The following is an 18,461-nucleotide window of genomic DNA, read 5'->3' as shown; positions in this document are numbered from 1 at the left end:
CTTCCTTCCTTCCTTCCTTCCTTCCTTCCTTCCTTCCTTCCTTCCTTCCTTCCTTTCTTCCTTCCTTCCTTCCTTTCTTCCTAACTTCCTTCCCTCCTTCCTTGTATTTATTGTGTATATACTTATATAAGCACATTATTTTCCTTGAAGGAATTGTAAACTCCTTGAGAGTAGAGATTGTTTAATTTTTTGTTCTTATATCCCCAGTGCCTATCACATAGCTTTCTTCCTTTTTTAAATTAATTTTTATTTATGACCTCTGTTTCTTCATCATCACAGTTATCCTAAGTATCTTACCCCCACTGACTCCTAGAGTCATCCCATATAACAAATAATTTTTTGAAGAGGAAAAAAAAATCAGCAAAACTAATCAATACACTGGAAAAGTCTGAAAACATGTACAATGTGATCCTCCCACTTCCACAAAGGAGTGGTTTCAGGGTATCTTCTCGTATCTCCTCATTTGAGCCCTGCTTGGTTTCTGTAATTTTGTTACCATCACTCTTTAAAAATTTTATTTATTTATTTGTTACATTTTGAATTCCAAGTTATTTCCCACCTCTCTTCCAAACCCATGTGAAAAAAGACCAATATTTGACACAGATTATAGATATGTATATATAAACATATGTGTGCTCAAATATATACACACACACATATCCACGCGTGAAAAACCATACAATACATTCTTTCATATATCAGTTCTTTTTTTAAAGGTGAATAGCATCTTGCTTCATAGGTTCTTTGTAGTTGATCTGAATATTTATATTACTCAAAATAGCCTTGGCATTCACAGTTAGCCTTTGAACAATACTGCTATTACTGAATACAACATTCTCTTGGTTCTCTTTGTTTTATTCTGTGTCATTTCATACAAGTCTTTCCATGTTTTTCTAAAATCTTTCTACTCATTTCTTATAGCATAGTAGTATTCTATCACAATCATATCCCACAACTTATTCAGTCATTTCCCAATTGATGGGTATTCCTCAGTTTCCAGTTCTTTGCCGCCACAAAGAATAAAAATATAAAATATAAATATTTATAAATAAATATTTTAGAGCACATAAGTTCCTTTCCTTTTGTTCTGATAGTCTTGGAAAATAGACCTAATGGTATTGGTGGGTCAACAGGTATGCATAGTTTTATAACTCTTTGGGCATAATTTCACTTTACTCTCCAAAATGTTTATATCAATTTGTAGTTATAGCAACAGTGTATTAGTGTTCCAATTTTTCCACATTCCCTTCAACATTTGTCATTTATATTTTAGCCAATCTGAGAGGTGTGAGATAGTATCTCAAAGTTGTTTTAATTTGCATTTCTCTAATCAACAATAATTTAGAGCATCTTTTTATATGACTCATTATAGCTTTGATTCCTTCTTTCAAAAACTTCCTATTCATATCCTTTAACCATTTATCATTTGGGGAATTACTTATATTCTTATAAACTTGAAATAGTTCTCTATATATTTGAGATCTGAGACCTTTATCCAAGAAGCTGTCTATAAACTTCCCCCCAATTTTCTGCTTTTCTTCTAATCTTGGCTACATTGGTATTATTTGCACAAAAAGTTTTTAATTTAATGAAATTAAAAGGTCAATTTTACATCTTGCAATGCTCCCTCTCTCTTGTTTATAATTCTTCTCCTATGCATAAATATGATAGGTAATGTGTTCTATGTTCTTTTAATTTGTTTATTACATTTCCTTTTATGTCTAGGTCATTTGTCCATTTTGACTTTATCTTAGTAAATGGTGTAAAATATTGGTCTATACCTAGTTTCTTCCAGACTTCCAGTTTTCCCAACAATTTTACTAGATAGTGAATTCTTATCCTAAAAGATCTTTACATTTATCAAACACAAGGTTACTATAGTCATTTACTATGTATATCTATTCTATTCCACTGATCCACTCTATTTCTTAGCCAGTATCAGATAGTTCTGATAATTACCACCTTATAATACAGTTTAAGATCTGGTACTGCTAAACCTCCTTCTTTTACATATTTTTCCATTAGTTCCATTGACATTCTTGACTTTTTGTTCTTCCAAGTGAATTTTGTTATTATTTTTTCAAGTTCAGTAAAATATTTTGGGGGTTTTTGGTGATTTAATTGGGATGGCACTGGATAAATAGATTAGTTTAGGTAGAATTGTCATTTTTATTATATTAGTTTGGCCTACCCACGAACAATTAATATTTCTCCAATTATTGGAATCTGACTTTATTTGTACAAAAAAGTGTTTGTATAATTATGTTCACATAGTTCCTGGGTTTGTCTTGGCAGATACACTCCCAGGTATTTGATATTGTCTCTGGGTAATTTTAAATAAAACATTTCTTACTATCTCTTCTTATAGGGCTTTGTTAGAGAAATGCTCATTAAGTAAATTCTTTTTATCATTTTAAGGAACAATTCATTTGTATCTATGCTTTCAAGTGTTTTTAATAGAAATGAGTGTTGTATTTTGTCAAAAGTTTTTATTTTTGTTATTTTTATTATTAATATAATCAGTTTTTACTAGTTTTCCTTATATTGAACCATCTATGAATTCCTGGTATAAATCCTACCTGGTGACGATGTATAATCTTTGTGATATATTGTTGTAGTGTGCTAGCTAGGATTTTATTTAGGATTTTTGCATTAATATTTATTAGTAAAATTGGTCTACAATTTTTTTTTCTCTTTTTGCTCTACCTGGTTTAGATATCAACACCATATCTGTTTTATAAAAGGAATTCGCTAGGACTCCTTCTTTGTCTACTATTTCAAATAATCTAATATTGAAATTAGTTATCTTTAAATGTTTGGTAGAATTCACTTGCAAATCTAATTGGTCTTGGTGCTTTCTTAGGAAATTTATTTATGGTCTATTCAGTTGCTTTTTCTAAAATAGGTTTATTTACATATTCTGTTTCCTTTTCTGTTAATATGAGCAGTTCATATTTTTGTAAGTTTTCTGTTTCACTTAAATTGTTAAATTTATTGGCATGTAATTGGGGAAAATAAAATTCCTAACAATTGCTTTCATTTCATCTTCATTTGTTGTATATTTACTCTTTTTATTTTTGATTTTAACAGTTGGGTTTTCTTTCCTCTTTAAAAAAAAAAATCATAGGGGCGGCTAGGTGGTGCAGTGAATAGAGCACCAGCCCTGGAGTCAGGAGGACCTGAGTTCAAATTGGGCCTCAGACACTTAACACACAAAAAAACTAGCTGTGTGACCTTGGGCAAGTCACTTGACCCCAATTGCCCTACCTTCCCCTCTCCAAAAAGCAAAAATAAATAAATAAATAATCATATTAGTCAATGGTTTATCTATTTTATTTTTTTTAATATAACCAACTCCTACTTTTATTTATTAATTTAATGTTTTTTTTCTTTCACTTTCATTAATCTCACCTTTCATTTTCAGGATTTCCAATTTGGTGTTTAATTATGGATTTTTAATTTATTTTTTCCTAGAATTTTTAATTGCCTACCCCATTCATAAATCTGTTCTTTCCCTATTTTATTGATGTAAGCATTAAGAGACATAAATTTTCCTCTGCTTGCTGCTTTTGTTGCATCCCATCAGTTTTGATATATTGTCTCATTGTTATTATTCTCTTTAATAAAATTATTTATTGTTTCTATGACTTGTTCTTCTACCCACTCATTTCTTTTTCTTGTGATAGAAAGCACCTTTCATCACAAGTCCTATAGAATTGTCTCAAATCATTGTATTGCTGAGAATAGCTAAGTTTTTCATAATAGATCATCAAAAAATATTGCCATTACTGTGTACAATGTTCTCCTGGCTCTGTTCATTTCACTTTGCATTCATTCGTTTAAGTCCATGTTTTTCTGAGAGCATCCTGCTCATTATTTTTTTTTCTTGCCTTTTGGAGGGCAATTGGGGTTAAGTAACTTGCCCAAGGTTACATGGCTAGTGTTTTTGTGTGTGGGTGTTAAGTGTCTGAGGCCAGAACCGAACTCTGGTCCACCTGACTCCAGGGCCAGCACTTTACTCCCTGCACCACCTAGCCACCCCCTGCTCATCATTTCTTAAAGCACAATAATATTCCATCGCAATCATATACAATAACTTGCTCAGCAATTCCCCAATTGATGGACATCCTCTCAATTTCCAATTCTTTGCTACCACTAAAAGAGCTGCTAGAAATATTTTTGTACACATAGGTCCTTTTCCTTTTTTGGATTTTTATCTCTTAAAAGATACAGAACTAATTGTAGTATTGCTTGGCCAAAGGATATGAATGGTTTTATGGCCCTTTGGGCATAGTTCCAAATTGCTCTCCAGAATGGTTGAAGTAGCATACAACTTCACTAATAGTACCTCAGTGTTTTAATTTTCCTGCATTCCCTCCAATATTTGTCATTTTCCTTTTCTGTCATATTAGCCAATCTGACAGGTGTGAGGTAGTAGTTCAGAATTGTTTTAATTTGCATTTCTCTCATCAATAGTGATTTAGAAGAATTTTTTTTATGTGACTATAGATAGCTTTGATTACTGTGTGAAAACTGCCTGTTCATATCCTTTGACCATTTATCAATTGAGGAATGGTTCTTATTTATATAAATTTGACTCAATTTTCTTTATGTTTGAGAATTGAAGTCTTCATCAGAGAAACTCAATGTAAATTTTTTTCTTTCCATCCTATCTCCCTCTGTTAATCCTGCTCTCTTTCTCTTTTTACCCTGTTCATTCTCAAAGTGTTTTGCTTCTGACTTTTACCTCCCCCAAACTGCCTTCCCTTATATAAGTTCCCTCCCCCCACTTTCTCTTTTCCCTTTCCCTTCCTACTTCGCTATGTGGTAAAATAGATTTCTACACCCAAATGAGTGTGTGTATTAGTCCCTCTTTAACCAATTCCAATGAGAGTAAGGTTCATGTGCTCCCCTCCCCACATCCCCCATTTCCCCCTCCACTGTAAACTTTCTTTCAGGCCTCTTTTATGTCAGATAATTTATTTCATTCTACCTCTCCCTTTCTTCTTCTCCCAGTTCATTTTTCTTTCTCATCCCTTAATCTAATTTTTTTTAGATATTTGTACCATCACATTCTACTCATACCTCTGCTTTCTGTCTATGTAAACTTCTTCGAGTTACCCTAATAATGAGAAAGGTTTTAGGAGTTATAAATAACATTTTCCCATATATGAATATAAACAGTTTAACCTTATTGAATCCCTTATGATTTCTCTTTCTTGTTTACCTTTTTATGCTTCTTTTGCATCTTATATTTGGAAGTCAAATTTTCTATTCAGCTCTGGTCTTTTCATCAGGAATGCTTTTTCAAGCATTCTATTTATTGGTCTTCTATTTAGGGGATTCTTGGTTGGAATCCTAGATCTTTTTCCCTCCAGATTATCATGTTCCAAGCCATCAGTCCTTTATTGTAGAAGCTGCTAAATCTTGTGTTATCCTGACTGTGGTTCCATAATATTTGAATTATTTCTTTTTGGCTGCTTGCAATATTTTCTTGACCTGGGATGATTAGAATTTGGCTGTAATATTCCTGTAAGTTTTCATATTGGAATCTTTCAGAAGGTGATCAGTGGATTCTTCTAATTTCTATTTTACCCTTTGGTTCTAGAATACCAGGGCAGTTTTCCCTTGATAATTCCTTGAAAGATCATGCCTAGGCTCTTTTTTTTTTATCATGGCTTTCAGGTAGTCCAATAATTCTTAAATTATCTCTCCTGGATCTATTTTCCAGGTCACTTGTTTTTCCAGTGACATATTTCACATTTTCTTCTATTTTTTTCATCTTTTGATTTTGTTTGTTTCTTGATGTTTCATAAAGTCATCAGATTCCACTTGCCCAATTCTAACTTTTAAGGAATTATTTTCTTCAGTGAGTTTTTGCACCTCTTTTTCCATTTGGCTAATTCTTTTCTTTAAGGGGTTCTCTTCAGGAAGTTTTTGTATGTATTTTTTTTTCATTTGGCCACTTCTACTTTTCAAGACATTCTTCTCTTCATTGGATTTTTGTGCTTCTTTTTACCATTTGACCCATTCTGTTTTTTAAGGCATTATTTTCTTCAATATTACTTTGGGGTTCCTTTACCAAGCAGCTGATTCTTTTTCGTGATTTTTTTTTTGCATCATTCTCATTTCTCTTCCTGATTTTTCCTCTCTCTTACTTGATTTTTAAAATCTTTTTGAGCCTGAAGCCAATTCATATTTTTCTTCGAAACTTTGGATGCAGGAATTTTGACTTTGCTGTCTTCTTCTGAGAATGTGTTTTGATTTTCCTTGTCACCATAGTAACTTTCTATGGTCAGAATTTTTTTCTGTTGTTTGATCATTTTCCAGCCTATTTCTTGACTTGAACTCTATGCTAAAGTGGGGCTCTGCTTTCCAAGTGGAGGGAGCACTGTCCCAAGTTTCAGGGGTTTTTTGTACAGCTATTTTCAGAGGTAATTCTGGGAACCTGTAAGATTTTGGCTCCCCAAAAATGATACGATCTTGTGAGAGGCATGTTTACTACTCTCCTGTATTGTGCAGCGGTTTGTGAGTGACCACAAGCAATCTTTTCAACCCTGAAACTGTGATCAGGGTTCCTACTCTCCTGCAGTCACAAGCTCTGCTATGCTACCATTCCTTCTTACACTGGGACTTACACCCAGGACTGTGACCTAGATCTAAGTATAGACAATGCAACAAAGTCCTGCCCCTCCTGCAAGCAAAGGGACCCCTGTAAATCTCCTTCTGATCCATTGTCCAATCCCCTTACTGTTTGTGGGCTTAGAAGTCTGGAAAACACCACTGCTACCACTGATTCAGTCATTCTGAGGTCTGCTCTTGGTTTGCTGGGGTTCAGTCTGTGATGGTGCAGCCTGCAATAGACTGTGCTCCTCTCTCACCCTGGCACAATAAATATTTCCTGCTGACCTTCTAAGTTGTCTTAGACAGAATAATTGTTTCACTCTATCTTTTTGTGGGTTCTTCCATTCTAGAATTTGTTTAGAGTCATTATTTAATGATTTTTGGAGGAGTTTGAGGGAAAACTCTTGGCTCTGTCTCTCCTTCAATTTTATTTTTTAGGATCATCCTATCATGATCAACTCAACCACAAGTCTTCTAACTATGTACACTCTGTGTAACTACCCTAGTAAAGATAATATTTTTAAGAATTACAAATAAAATTTTCTCATATAAAAAGTAAGAAATTTAATCTTATTGAGTCCCTTTCATGTTTACTTTCTTATGCTTCTCCTGATTCTTATAAGTCAAATTTTCTGTTTTTTTTTTTCTTCAAGAATACCTGAAAGTTCTTTAGTTCATTAATATCCATTTCTCTCCTTGCAGGATTACACCTAGCTTTGCTGGGTAGGTTATTCTTGATTGCAATCCCAGCTCACTGCTCTTTGGTATTATACTCACTCTTGATTTTTTTGGTAGGTAGTTGTTATTTCCATTTCTGTTGTTGTAGTTACTGCATATATTGTTTTCCTGGCTCTGCTTAATTCACTCTGCATCCATACATGTAGATCTTTCCACACTTCTTTGTGTTCATCATACACATTATTTATTAGAGAAGATTAATGTTTCATTACATTAATGTATCATAATTTGTTTAGCCATTTCCCAAGCAATGGGCACCCACTTTGTTTCAGTTCTTTGATGTCACAAAAAGTGCTGCTATGAACATTTTGGTGTATATGAGAACTTTCTTCTAAGTGATAGGCTCCATGAGGTACAAGCCTGGTAATGGACACTCTGGTTCAAAGAGTAGGAACTGTTTAGTGACTTTATTTGTAGAATTCCAAACTGCTTTCTAAAATGGTTGTACCATCTCACAGCTCCACCAACAATGTGTTAGTTACTGCACTTATTCCATAACACTTCCAATATCAACTGTTGCCATTTTTCAGATCATTTTTTACCAATTTGTGGGGTATGAGGTAAAATCTCAGGGTTGTTTTAACCTGCATTTCTCTTATTATTAGCGATTTTTAACATTCTTTCATGTGGTTATAAATATTTTGCAATTTTTTTTGAGAACTGTTTGTTTCTATTCTTTGACTCCTTATCTATTGGAAAATATCTATTGTGATACAAAGATTTTTTTTGTTTAACCATTTCCCTTCTTATGCAAGGTGCATGAATTTTGTCTGTGCAGAAGCTATTCAATTTCATGTAATCAAAGTTTTCTAAAGTTTGCCTCTCTCACTTATTTGGTTAATAAAACATCTTTTACCTGTTGTTATGAGAGGTACATGATCTGCTTCTCTTCTAATTTTTTAATAGTATGATTTTAATATTAAGGTCACATATCCATTGCAGAATATGGCATAGTATATTCATCTATACTTAATTTCTGTCAAATTTCCAGTTATCCAATCAGTTTTTTTTAATCAAATAAGGAGGGTTTTTTTCCCTAAGTAATTTTCATTTTCTACTTTGTCAACTGCTGGGTTATTGAGTTCTGTTTCTGTTTCTGATTCTCCCCTGTCTAGTCTGTTCCATTGATTTATTTTTCTGTTTTTAAACCAGTACTAGGAAGTTTTGATGACTGCTGCTTTATAATATAGTTTGAGGTTTGAAAATGCTATTTCCCCTTCATTCCTACTTGTTTTTATCATCTCCCCTCAATCTTCTAGGTCTTTAGTTTTTCCAAATGAATTTTCTTATTATTTTATCAGGTTACATAAAAATACTTCCTTGGTAATTTGATTGATATGGCATTAAAAGTGTAAATTATTTTGGTAGTATTGTTATTTTCATTATATTGACATACCTACCCAAAAGCATGGAATATTTCTCCAACTAGGTTAAGTTCTTGATTTCTTTGAGTAGCAACTTGTAATTGAATCTATAAAAGTCTTTGTGTACTTTGGTAGTTTGATCCCTAAATAGTGTATGCATTTTGTAGTTATTTGGGATGGGGTTTCCCTTACAATGATTACTTCTTGTGTTTTGTTATTATTATATAGAAATGCTATTAAGTTTTGCAGGTTTATTTTGTAGTCTACAACTTTGCTAAAGCTATTTAACTGTCTCAATTAGTATATTTGCTTATTCTCTAGTTTTTTTCCCAGTATACCATCAAATCATCAGCAAATAGAGATATTTCTCTTCTTTTTACCTACCTTGATGACTTTGATTTCTTTCTCTTGTTTTGCTATTGCTAGCTATTGTTTCCAGCACAATGTAAAATAATAGTAGGGAGTGGTCATCCTTGCTTCACTCCCATATTTATTGGGAAAGGGTCTAGTGTATTCCCAGTGCATGATTTTTTGGTTTTAGACAGATACTTTTTATGATTAAAAAAAAAGTCCCTCTATGCCTACATTTTGTAAACTTTTTAGAATAAGAGTATTGTACTTTGTCAAAGGCTTTTTCTACATCTATTGAGGTGACTGTGTGGTTTTAGATTTTTTAAAAGTAGGATTATGTTTATTGTCTTCCTAATGTTGAGAGAGATTTGCATCCCTGGTACAAATCTTATTTGGTCATAATGAATAATTTCTTAGGGAAATTATTATAATTTGACAAGATTTAGTTTAAAATTTATGAGTCAATATTCATTAATGATACTGGTCTATAATTTTCCTTCTGTGTTTTATCTTTCCATGGTTTAGGTATTTGGACTATATTTGTCTCATAAAAGGATTCTGATAGGGTGTTTTCTTTCTCAGTTTTTTAGAATAATTTGTGAAATATGGATATTAATTATTCTTTTAAAGTTTGATAGAATTCTTCTGTGAATCCATCAGGATCAGGAGTTTTTTCTTTTGTACTTCATTTATAGCTAGATCTCTTTCTATTTCTGAAATGGGGTTTTAAGAAATCTCCATTTGGTCTTCTGATACTTTCAGTATTTTGTATTTTAAAGGTATTCCTCTATTACTTTGTATTTTCTTTCTTTTTTTTTAAAGCAATCAGGGTTAAGTAACTTGCTCAAGTTTACACAGCCAGTTATTTCTGGGTGTGGTGCTAAGTATCTGAGCCCAGATTTGATCCCCAGGTCATCCCGACACAGGAGCCAGTGCTCTTACTCCCTGTGCTACCTGGCCACCCCCATTACTTTGTATTTTCAATTCTGTGAGTATATATAACTGTGCATATGTTCTGATTCTTCTTTTATTTCTTCTGTTTTTGTTATTATTTTATCTTGCTCATTTGCTCTTATATTAATTTGATTTTCTACTCTCTCCTTTTTAATCAGATTAGATAAGGGTTTAGCAATTTTATTGATGTTTTCAAAAATCACCTTTTAGTTTTATTTATGGTTTCTAGTTACCCCCTCCACAATTTATCTATTTCCCCTCTAGTTTTTGTTATCTTCTCTTTTCTCTTGTTTTAGGTTTGTGTGTTGGTTTTCCCATTTTTAAAAATGAATATTCAGTTCATTAACCCTCTCTTTTTCTGTTTTATTAATGTACATATTAATGTACATTTGTAGGACTGAGGACTGCTTTAGCTGAATACCAGAAATTTTGGTATATTGTTTCATCATTCTAATTTCTTTTACATAGTTATTGTTTCTGCAATTTGTCCTTTGACTCACTCATTATTTGAGATTTAATTTTAAAGTCTCCATTTGGGTCTTTTTTTGTGCATGTGACACCAGAACCAGTTACTGGTTTTGTTGCATTATGTTGTATAAAGGGTGTATGACATCTTTCTGCCTTTTTACTTTTGTTTACTCTATCTCTGTGTCCTAGCCTGGTCAATTTTTGTGAAAGCTCCATAGGGTGCTGAGAAATACATACATACATACATACATACATACATACATATGTTTATGTATCTGTAGCTATCTATTTATTTATCTATATATAGTTATAGATATACATACACATATATATGTACACACACACACACATTCTTTTGCCATCCCATTTACAGGATGCCATAAGTCTTTTCACTTGTTTGCAGCAATTTGTTCAGTCCCATAGTTTCCCTTTTGTTTATCTTTCTGTTAGACTTATCCAATACTGAGAGAAGGATATTGAAGCTTCCTGTCACTATTGTGTTACTGTCTATGTCTTCTTGTTGCTCAGTTATTTCCTTTATGAATTTAAATTCTAAGTCATTTGAAGTATATACATTTTACTGATATAGATTTATTGTCTGTAATTCCTTCCATTATAATATAGTTCCCTTGTTTGTCCCCCTTTATTTTTTGAATGCTTATTTTTCACTTTATTATATAGCATGCTTGCAACTTCTGCTTTTTTTTATTCTCTTGATGCAAAGTAAATTTTTCATCTCCCTAGTTTTTGTTTGTTTGTTTTTGCTGTATGCCTTGTGTTTCTTGAAAGCATTGTAGGATTTTGTTTTTTTATCCAATCTGTCACTTTTTCATTTTGTTGGATGATTTAATCTATTTGCCTTTAAAAACTATAAATTAGGTTTATATTTTCCCTCTTCTGTCTTTAATAGTTTTTAAATGATTTTTCCTCTCTTCCATTGTAAACACAGTATTCTGCTCCTTCTGTTACTTTACCTTAATCTTTTCCAGGTGACTTTATTTGAACTGACTCTCTTTCTCTGACCCCTGCTCCCTTCCTGTTGTTTGTTACCCCTTTTGGGGTATTAGTTCCTTTTTACCTCCTGCATTTATCTGATTTTATATTCTTCTCCAAATTTACCTGCTTACACTGACCACCATTTAACTAGTCCTATTCATTGGTTTTTTAAATTTCAATTTTTTTGGACACCCCTTTCCAGAAAGGATTTCCCTCATTCTCTTCATTAACCATCTTTTCTGTCTACACTACACCCTCGTTCTCCACATTCATGACCCCTATAATTATCTATCTCTCCTCTGTGTTCCTCATGCAATCAAAACTTCAGAAGCATTCATTCTAGACTCTCCCTTCTAGGCAGTTTCTGCCACTGCCTTGTAGAGCTTGCCCCTGTAATGGGAATGTAAATTTAAAGATCTTTCCTGCCCCTAGGCTAAAGTGCACCTGGAGCCTGGGGTGGGAGGCTTGTTTTTCAGTAGATACTTTTTGCTTGGCCAGTGGGTCCAAAAGGTTGTTACATTCTCTGAGCCAGGAGAAGGCTATATAAGCCCTGATGTGAGGCCTTGTTTTGGGGCTCACTTTGAGAAATGTTCTGTGATTTGATCAGATGAAACTTTGGAAAGCCATTGTCCAGAGTCCCCCGGCTTTGAAACCCAGCTGTTGTTTGGTATGGATGTAATGACTGGACAATTTGGAAATCTGTCTACTTGATCTGTCTCTGTCTTGATAATTCTGTCTGTATATTCTGAAGTTTGGGGTGCTGACCTTTTTCCCCTGAACTAGGTAAACGATACATATTTGACTGATTAAAGTAAGCTTGTTAACCCATTTTGAGTTGCTTTCCTTTATCAAAGCAGATCTAAGAACCTGTGTGAGCAGCCACCCTGGGGACACTGGGGTGCTTGCCGCTACAGCCCCATGAATCCTATTTTCCATTGTTGCTCATTCCCAGAACAATGCCAATTATTGCAGGTGTCAGAGAGAACTGCCTCATGATAGCTCCCCACTTCATCTCATCCCTGATTATGCAGCCCACCACTAATAATAATGTCTTCTGGTTACTTTTTTCTCTCTTTACCCATTTGCCTCAAAGTCTCCTTCCTGGGTGATGCCCTTTCACTCCAAGTGCCAGTTTCCCTGGAGCTCCAATTTTCCTGTCTCGAGGGAGGACTAGTGGACTTTTCAAGCACACCAATAGACACCCAGTGTAAGGTTCTCATCTCCTTTCATAGAACATCTCTTCATTCATAGGAGCTTTCATCAGTGGAACTCCCTCCCATCACCAAAGCAAGGGCTCCTTTTTCTTACCTTTTCAGCCTTTCCCCTCCTTTATCATTCAGTCTCCTGAAGGCTCTACTTTTACTGAGACTAGTGGATTCCCTCGTTTTACCTAGGCACATCATACATTCTTCTCCATGCTCTTGTTCCCTTTCTCCCTTTTCACAGACTCTCCCATTTTGTGTTGTAATCCCATAGAAAAAAAAACAAAAACCTTGATTACCTGTAAGCAGGGCATCTCCAGGTTCTGTCTTAAATGCCCCAGGCCCATCTCTTCACAGTGATATCCCCAGTTCTTCTTCCTTCACCTTGCCTCCTTGTATACATTTGGAGTCTTTAAAATGTACACAGACATCTTTTCCTGGTCTCTCTGCTGTCCCTCTGTTGCTGTTCTTGGCTGCCACGTTTATTCACGCACCCTGCATTTCTATTGTCTGAGGTATTCAAGAAAACACATTATCTCTTCAATTCTGGATTTCTAAAAATCTTTCAAATGCCTTTTATTATTGAATGTCCATCTTTTTTCGTTCATGGTTAAGATCATATTTCCAGGGTGGGTCACACCCAGGGCCATATCTTGAGCTCCAGTGCCTGCTAGAATACATCCATCCATTCCCTTCTGTATTTTATGGTGGGTGAAGAATAGTCATGCTACTCCAATTTCCTTTCCTTTCTATTTGAAAATCTTTCCTCTGCTGGCTTAAATAAATTTGTTTTTTAAATGAATTATTAAATTTAGCCACTATGTGTCCTGGAATTTGCAGCACCCATGAAATTCTTTTGATTAGTTTTTAATTTTTTTGCACTCAGAATTTCTGTGTGGTTCTCTTGTATTATATTATTTCTTGCATTATAGTGTTCAGTTCTTTGCACTTTTTTTCTTCATTCTTTGTTCTTTGGGAGACTTATCCTTAAGTTGTCCCAATGATCCTATTTTCAAGATTAGTATCTTTCATTTGCATAGTGAACATATTTTGTTTTAATGTTAGTTTTTTTTTTTTGCTTCTCTTCTTCTAAATAGTCCTTCACTTCTATATTATTTGCATTCCCAACTTATTGTTCTTTCTTTTGTTTCTATGGTGAGACTTGCCATTGCAGATTCATTTTTTCTATTCTGCTCATTATTTTTGCTGTGCAGGTCATAAATTCTGCTCTCATAATTCTCTTACCTCTTCTGAACCATTCAGGTACAGGTTGTGGTTCCATATTCTCAAACTCCATGGGGTCCTTTGCCTGAATCTGATCTAAATGTTAGCCTTTTCCCTGATTTTTTCTTCCTAAAAATCTTAGTTAATTTCAGTCTTTTTAGCCCCTTTATTTTTTACTATCTTCAGCTTTCTTTCTCCCCTCTGATGGGAAATTCTTTGGGCCCTGGGTCTTAAAATGTCTGTCTCTTCCCACAGCCTAGGTTTCTGCCCCCAAGTGACATTGCAGGATCGAATTGGCCCCAGCTGGTTGCTGAGTACTTTCCCACAGGGTCAGTGGAGTGCTTGCTCCTTTCTTCTTTCCCCCATCCCCAGTATCCCAGCAAGGGGGCACCAGCGCTTCAGAGCTGCCACTGGTGCCTCCAGGTGGCCTGCTGAAGCACTGGCTCTTGTGGCCCTTGCAAGCTTTTGTTCCTGAAAGGCTCTTGTTGGTTTTGTCACTGTTAGACACTAGCTGCCACAGAGCAAACTTCTGCAGCCTGGGAAGAAGGGAGCAAGGCATCAGGTCTTGGTTCTGCTAGTGTGGCCTTGCAGCCAGTAAGTAGTATGGGAGGTAGAAAAGAGGTACTATGTTGAGCCCAGGGTCTGTGAGCATCAATTCGTGTTTTGTCTTTTTTTTAATCTTTTTTATTCCGGGTGTCCTAGAACATGCAGACAGCTTAAGTTGCTTTATCTTTGGTGCATAATTTCTGTTTTGGAGAGGTTTGAGAGGTATTGGGGAATAAAGAAAATGTCTAGACCTCCATCTTGTTGCTCCTGTGAGCACATGTAAGTTCTTAATAAATGCTGATTGGCCTATGTGAAACCACCATATTCTGGCTTTCTTCCTGCTTCTCTACTCCCTCTCCTCTAGCCCTTTATACCTAGGAAAAACAATACAAACCATGCCAGAGGCAAGCAAAAATTAAGGCACTCAAAGCTTGACATGGGATAAGGCAGACACAACCAAATGATGGGGGGTGGGGTAGGGGGAGACAAGACTCCAGGCCACTGATATGAAAACTTCCCCTTCCTCCCCCAACTTGAGTCTTTTGGTAGTTTTCTAGTTATTCTTACTTCTTCAGTTGTGTCTGACTCTGCGACCCCATTTAGAGTTTTCTTGACAAAGATACTTGAGTGTTTGCCATTTCCTTATCCGGTTCATTTTAGGCAGGAAATGGAGGCAAACAGGATTAAGTGACTTGCCCAGGGTCACCCAGCTCATGTTTGAGATCAGAGTGGAATTCAGGAAGATGAGGCTTCCTGACCTACCCTAGCACTCTATCCACAGTAACACCATTCTTGCTAAGTGCTAAAGTCTTTACAATTGCCATTTAAGAAGCCTGATTACTGAGGGCCAGGGTGAAGTGATGACCCTTAAAGAAAATAAAGGATTTTGAGAACACTGTTTAAGCCAGAATGAAAACCTCATCCCTCCTTTATTTATATTAAATTATACAGTGGATTACTGAAAAGTTAAATGGATACCCTATCTCCGATGCAAAGATTGTTAGAACTGAAAGGGACCTTAGCAACCTCTTTATCCCCCCCCTCCATTGTAGAGGTAGAAAAAGGCTCAGATTTGTATCGGAGCAGGGATTATATAACCCAGATCCACCTGACTCCAAGGCAAGCCTGGCTTATTACAGAAATGCAGGGATAAATTTATTAAAGCTGTCCATGAAATCACATTCCCTTTTTAAATTATGTCATGGAAATGTGTTTATGGGTTTGGTCTCTCATATCTGCTGGTCTATTATTCCAATATAGGCATGATGCTGTCATGATTCTCGGAAAATAATAATACTCATAAGTCTTTGTAATAAATTAGGACCAGGCTTGGAGATAAGGATCTTGGAAGGATACTAAAGTCCAATAGTTATTTTAGCCAGTACATGCACGGTATCATTTGGGGGCAATGGTATTCACTCGTGTCCAAGGCAAATGTGTTTTTTTATCACAAATACCAAAATTTTGAACATTACAGTATAAAATTGTAAATTTTCTGTTCACTATATAATTGCAGTAATATTGCCACATTTTGAGACCATGCACATTAAAAGTATATAATATCTTATGTACAACAATTCTTTTCCCCCTCCCAATTTTAGGCTGTCTACTAAAGCAACTACCCATAGTAGTAAAAAAGCAATAATTTGAAAAATAAAAAGAATGTTTACATGTACATCATTTTAATGATCAGTTTTACAGATTTCCTTATGTAAAGGATTTGGGTTCATTTTCTTGGAAGCTCCAAAAGAGACTAAGAATACAGCTGATGGTGTGTCACCATTTGACTTCATGTAAGAACAGCATGTTTCATGAAACCTAGGATTTCTAAAAAGTATACAAAAACCTGTACATAAAAGAAAAAAACCCAAGGAAAACCATAATGCTTAGTATCTGAAATGTGCAAATATTTTAAAGTTGTTCTAAAGCATTTCTAAGGGAGAGAACTTTGTAATAATTATGGAATGTACTGCACTTTATATAAATCCAATGACCCTTTTAAAAATTACAGCCAAAGAAACTTACAAGGCACACTCAATGCTGATGCTAGTACTGTATCATACGGTCTTTAAAATTCATACTTAGATGGCTATTAGAATGAACCAAATGTTGCTTTTACATTGAATAATTTGATAACATCAGCCCACCTGTAAAATTTTGATAAAATATCACACTGATATGTATAAATGGGAGTATGGTCAGGGTAAATTACTCACAAGCCTAAGTGACCAGAGCTCCACCACTCTAATTTCACTGGAAAGAAAATTATACACACAAACGTATATTTAATTTTTGTATGTGCATGCACACGTACACAACACGTGTGTGTATGTAGTGTGCATATATATATTTACTGATGTCATCACTTACAAATGAAAGGCTGACCACTCTATTACTTTAAAACTTCCCACAACAGTATTTTGTGACACAGTATTCCAAAATTACAAATATATTTAAAATCTGTTTTGGTCAATTCTTGCTATAAAAAGGATATTGGGATAGAGAAGTTCTCCAGGGTAAAGATGTCAAGTCTGTAAGTTTTCCAAGATTGCACAGTGAAAGGTTCCTATCAACTAGTAAAGTTAAAAAGAAAAGCTTACTGCTTTTTTAAGGCAATATTTAAATATACACAGAGAAGAAACCCAGTACAAAACCCTTCAGTGTTCAATATGAGTACTGGTCATCACATAATTAAAAATCTTCTAAATCCAATCACAGCGTTCCTTGCTTTTTACAGTGATGTCTCCACCAAATTTTAATTAAAAAAAAAAGTAATTTCTGTAGGATAATCAATTGACTTAGACAACAAAAATGATGTTTAAGAAGATCTCTTCTCCAAAGCACATAAAGTTCATTTTATGTCAAGTCTATATGACAGTATTTTATGCTACATACATAGCATAGAAAAAAATGTAATATTCATTACTGCTTTTCACATAAGAACTAATATTTACCACTCAGTATTTTTTTTTTATTAAACAGGAGATACTTAATACAAATTGGAAGAAAAATATCATAAAGCTAAAAAAAACTTTCAAAAGAGAGCTTCATTTTCCTGTGGAGAAGGAAAAAATTTTTTTGAAAACTTCACAAATATTTGAATGCCATCCCCAAAGAGGCAAGAGTGCCTAAGAAAGAAAAAGTATGGCCAACTGTCATCCAGTTATCTTTGGTTTAGCCTTCTTGACCAAAATCTTCTGTAAACTTCTTTAACTTCAGCAAGTCATGTTCATTAACAGTTGGTTTTGTGCTAGCTAATGACCGTAACATATCAGGCTGTTGAGAGAAAAAAGGAAAAAAAAGCATCATTGAGCTGTATAAGATGAATCACAGTATTTTTCACCAAAAATGTAGCAGTCAAAATTATAATTTACCCACCAATGTTATTATATACTTGAATGAAAAAACCAATATACTCAAATGTTAAAGATTTTTTTTGATGCACTTCTCGAGAAAAAAAATATCAAATAATAAGAGAATTTACTTAAATCTTACTTTGTTAAGAAGATTTTATTTTAAAAAATCTAGTATACTACCTGCAGTCATTATTAACACCACATTATAAATGAATTGCCTGCATTTCCTAAATCTACAATACTAAAAACTGAACTTCATAATGGCAACCCTAAGTAACTATCACTCAAAGAAACAAATGTTCTCATTTCTTTGGGATCAAGAACTATGTCTTATTAACCTTTTTATCCCCGGTGGTACCTTGTGTAGCATAGCAGGCACTTTAAAAATATTTGTTGAATGAAGGAAATTATATTTAGAACATTCTACTTTAAGGCCACAAAGGGCATTGGTACATTTTGTAAACATTTTCAATTAACAAGAGTGGTAACAAAAAGGAGTCTATTTAATTGAGAGTTTGGCTTAGACTTTTTACATATTCCTAAGCAAATTAAACAAAGGAACTCTTCTCTGAACAAAGGATCATGAATGTAGTTATACATGTGTGGATAGCTCTATAAATATTGTTTTCTTTGGATAG

At 34.4% G+C, this 18,461-nt stretch overlaps 2 protein-coding genes across 2 annotated transcripts in view; one reads left to right on the top strand and one right to left on the bottom strand.

Moving 5' to 3' along the window:
- Positions 1-18,461, top strand: part of LOC138170728 (serpin B4-like) — a 427,261-nt gene that overhangs the window by 59,023 nt on the left and 349,777 nt on the right. The window lies entirely within an intron of this gene.
- VPS4B (vacuolar protein sorting 4 homolog B) overlaps positions 16,133-18,461 on the bottom strand; it is a 35,147-nt gene continuing 32,818 nt past the window's right edge. The window contains exon 11 of the mRNA XM_069100230.1: positions 16,133-17,743. Coding sequence (XP_068956331.1) covers positions 17,642-17,743 — 102 coding nt within the window. The 3' untranslated portion in view covers positions 16,133-17,641. The remainder of the gene's footprint in view (positions 17,744-18,461) is intronic.

Source organism: Petaurus breviceps, unplaced genomic scaffold (assembly GCF_028583685.1).
Source record: "Petaurus breviceps papuanus isolate PSGF00001 unplaced genomic scaffold, PetGlider_PUasm1.0 38, whole genome shotgun sequence".
NCBI classification, from domain to species: Eukaryota; Metazoa; Chordata; class Mammalia; order Diprotodontia; family Petauridae; genus Petaurus; species Petaurus breviceps.
Note: the sequence above shows the minus strand (reverse complement) of the source record. Positions and strands in the feature narration are given on the sequence as shown.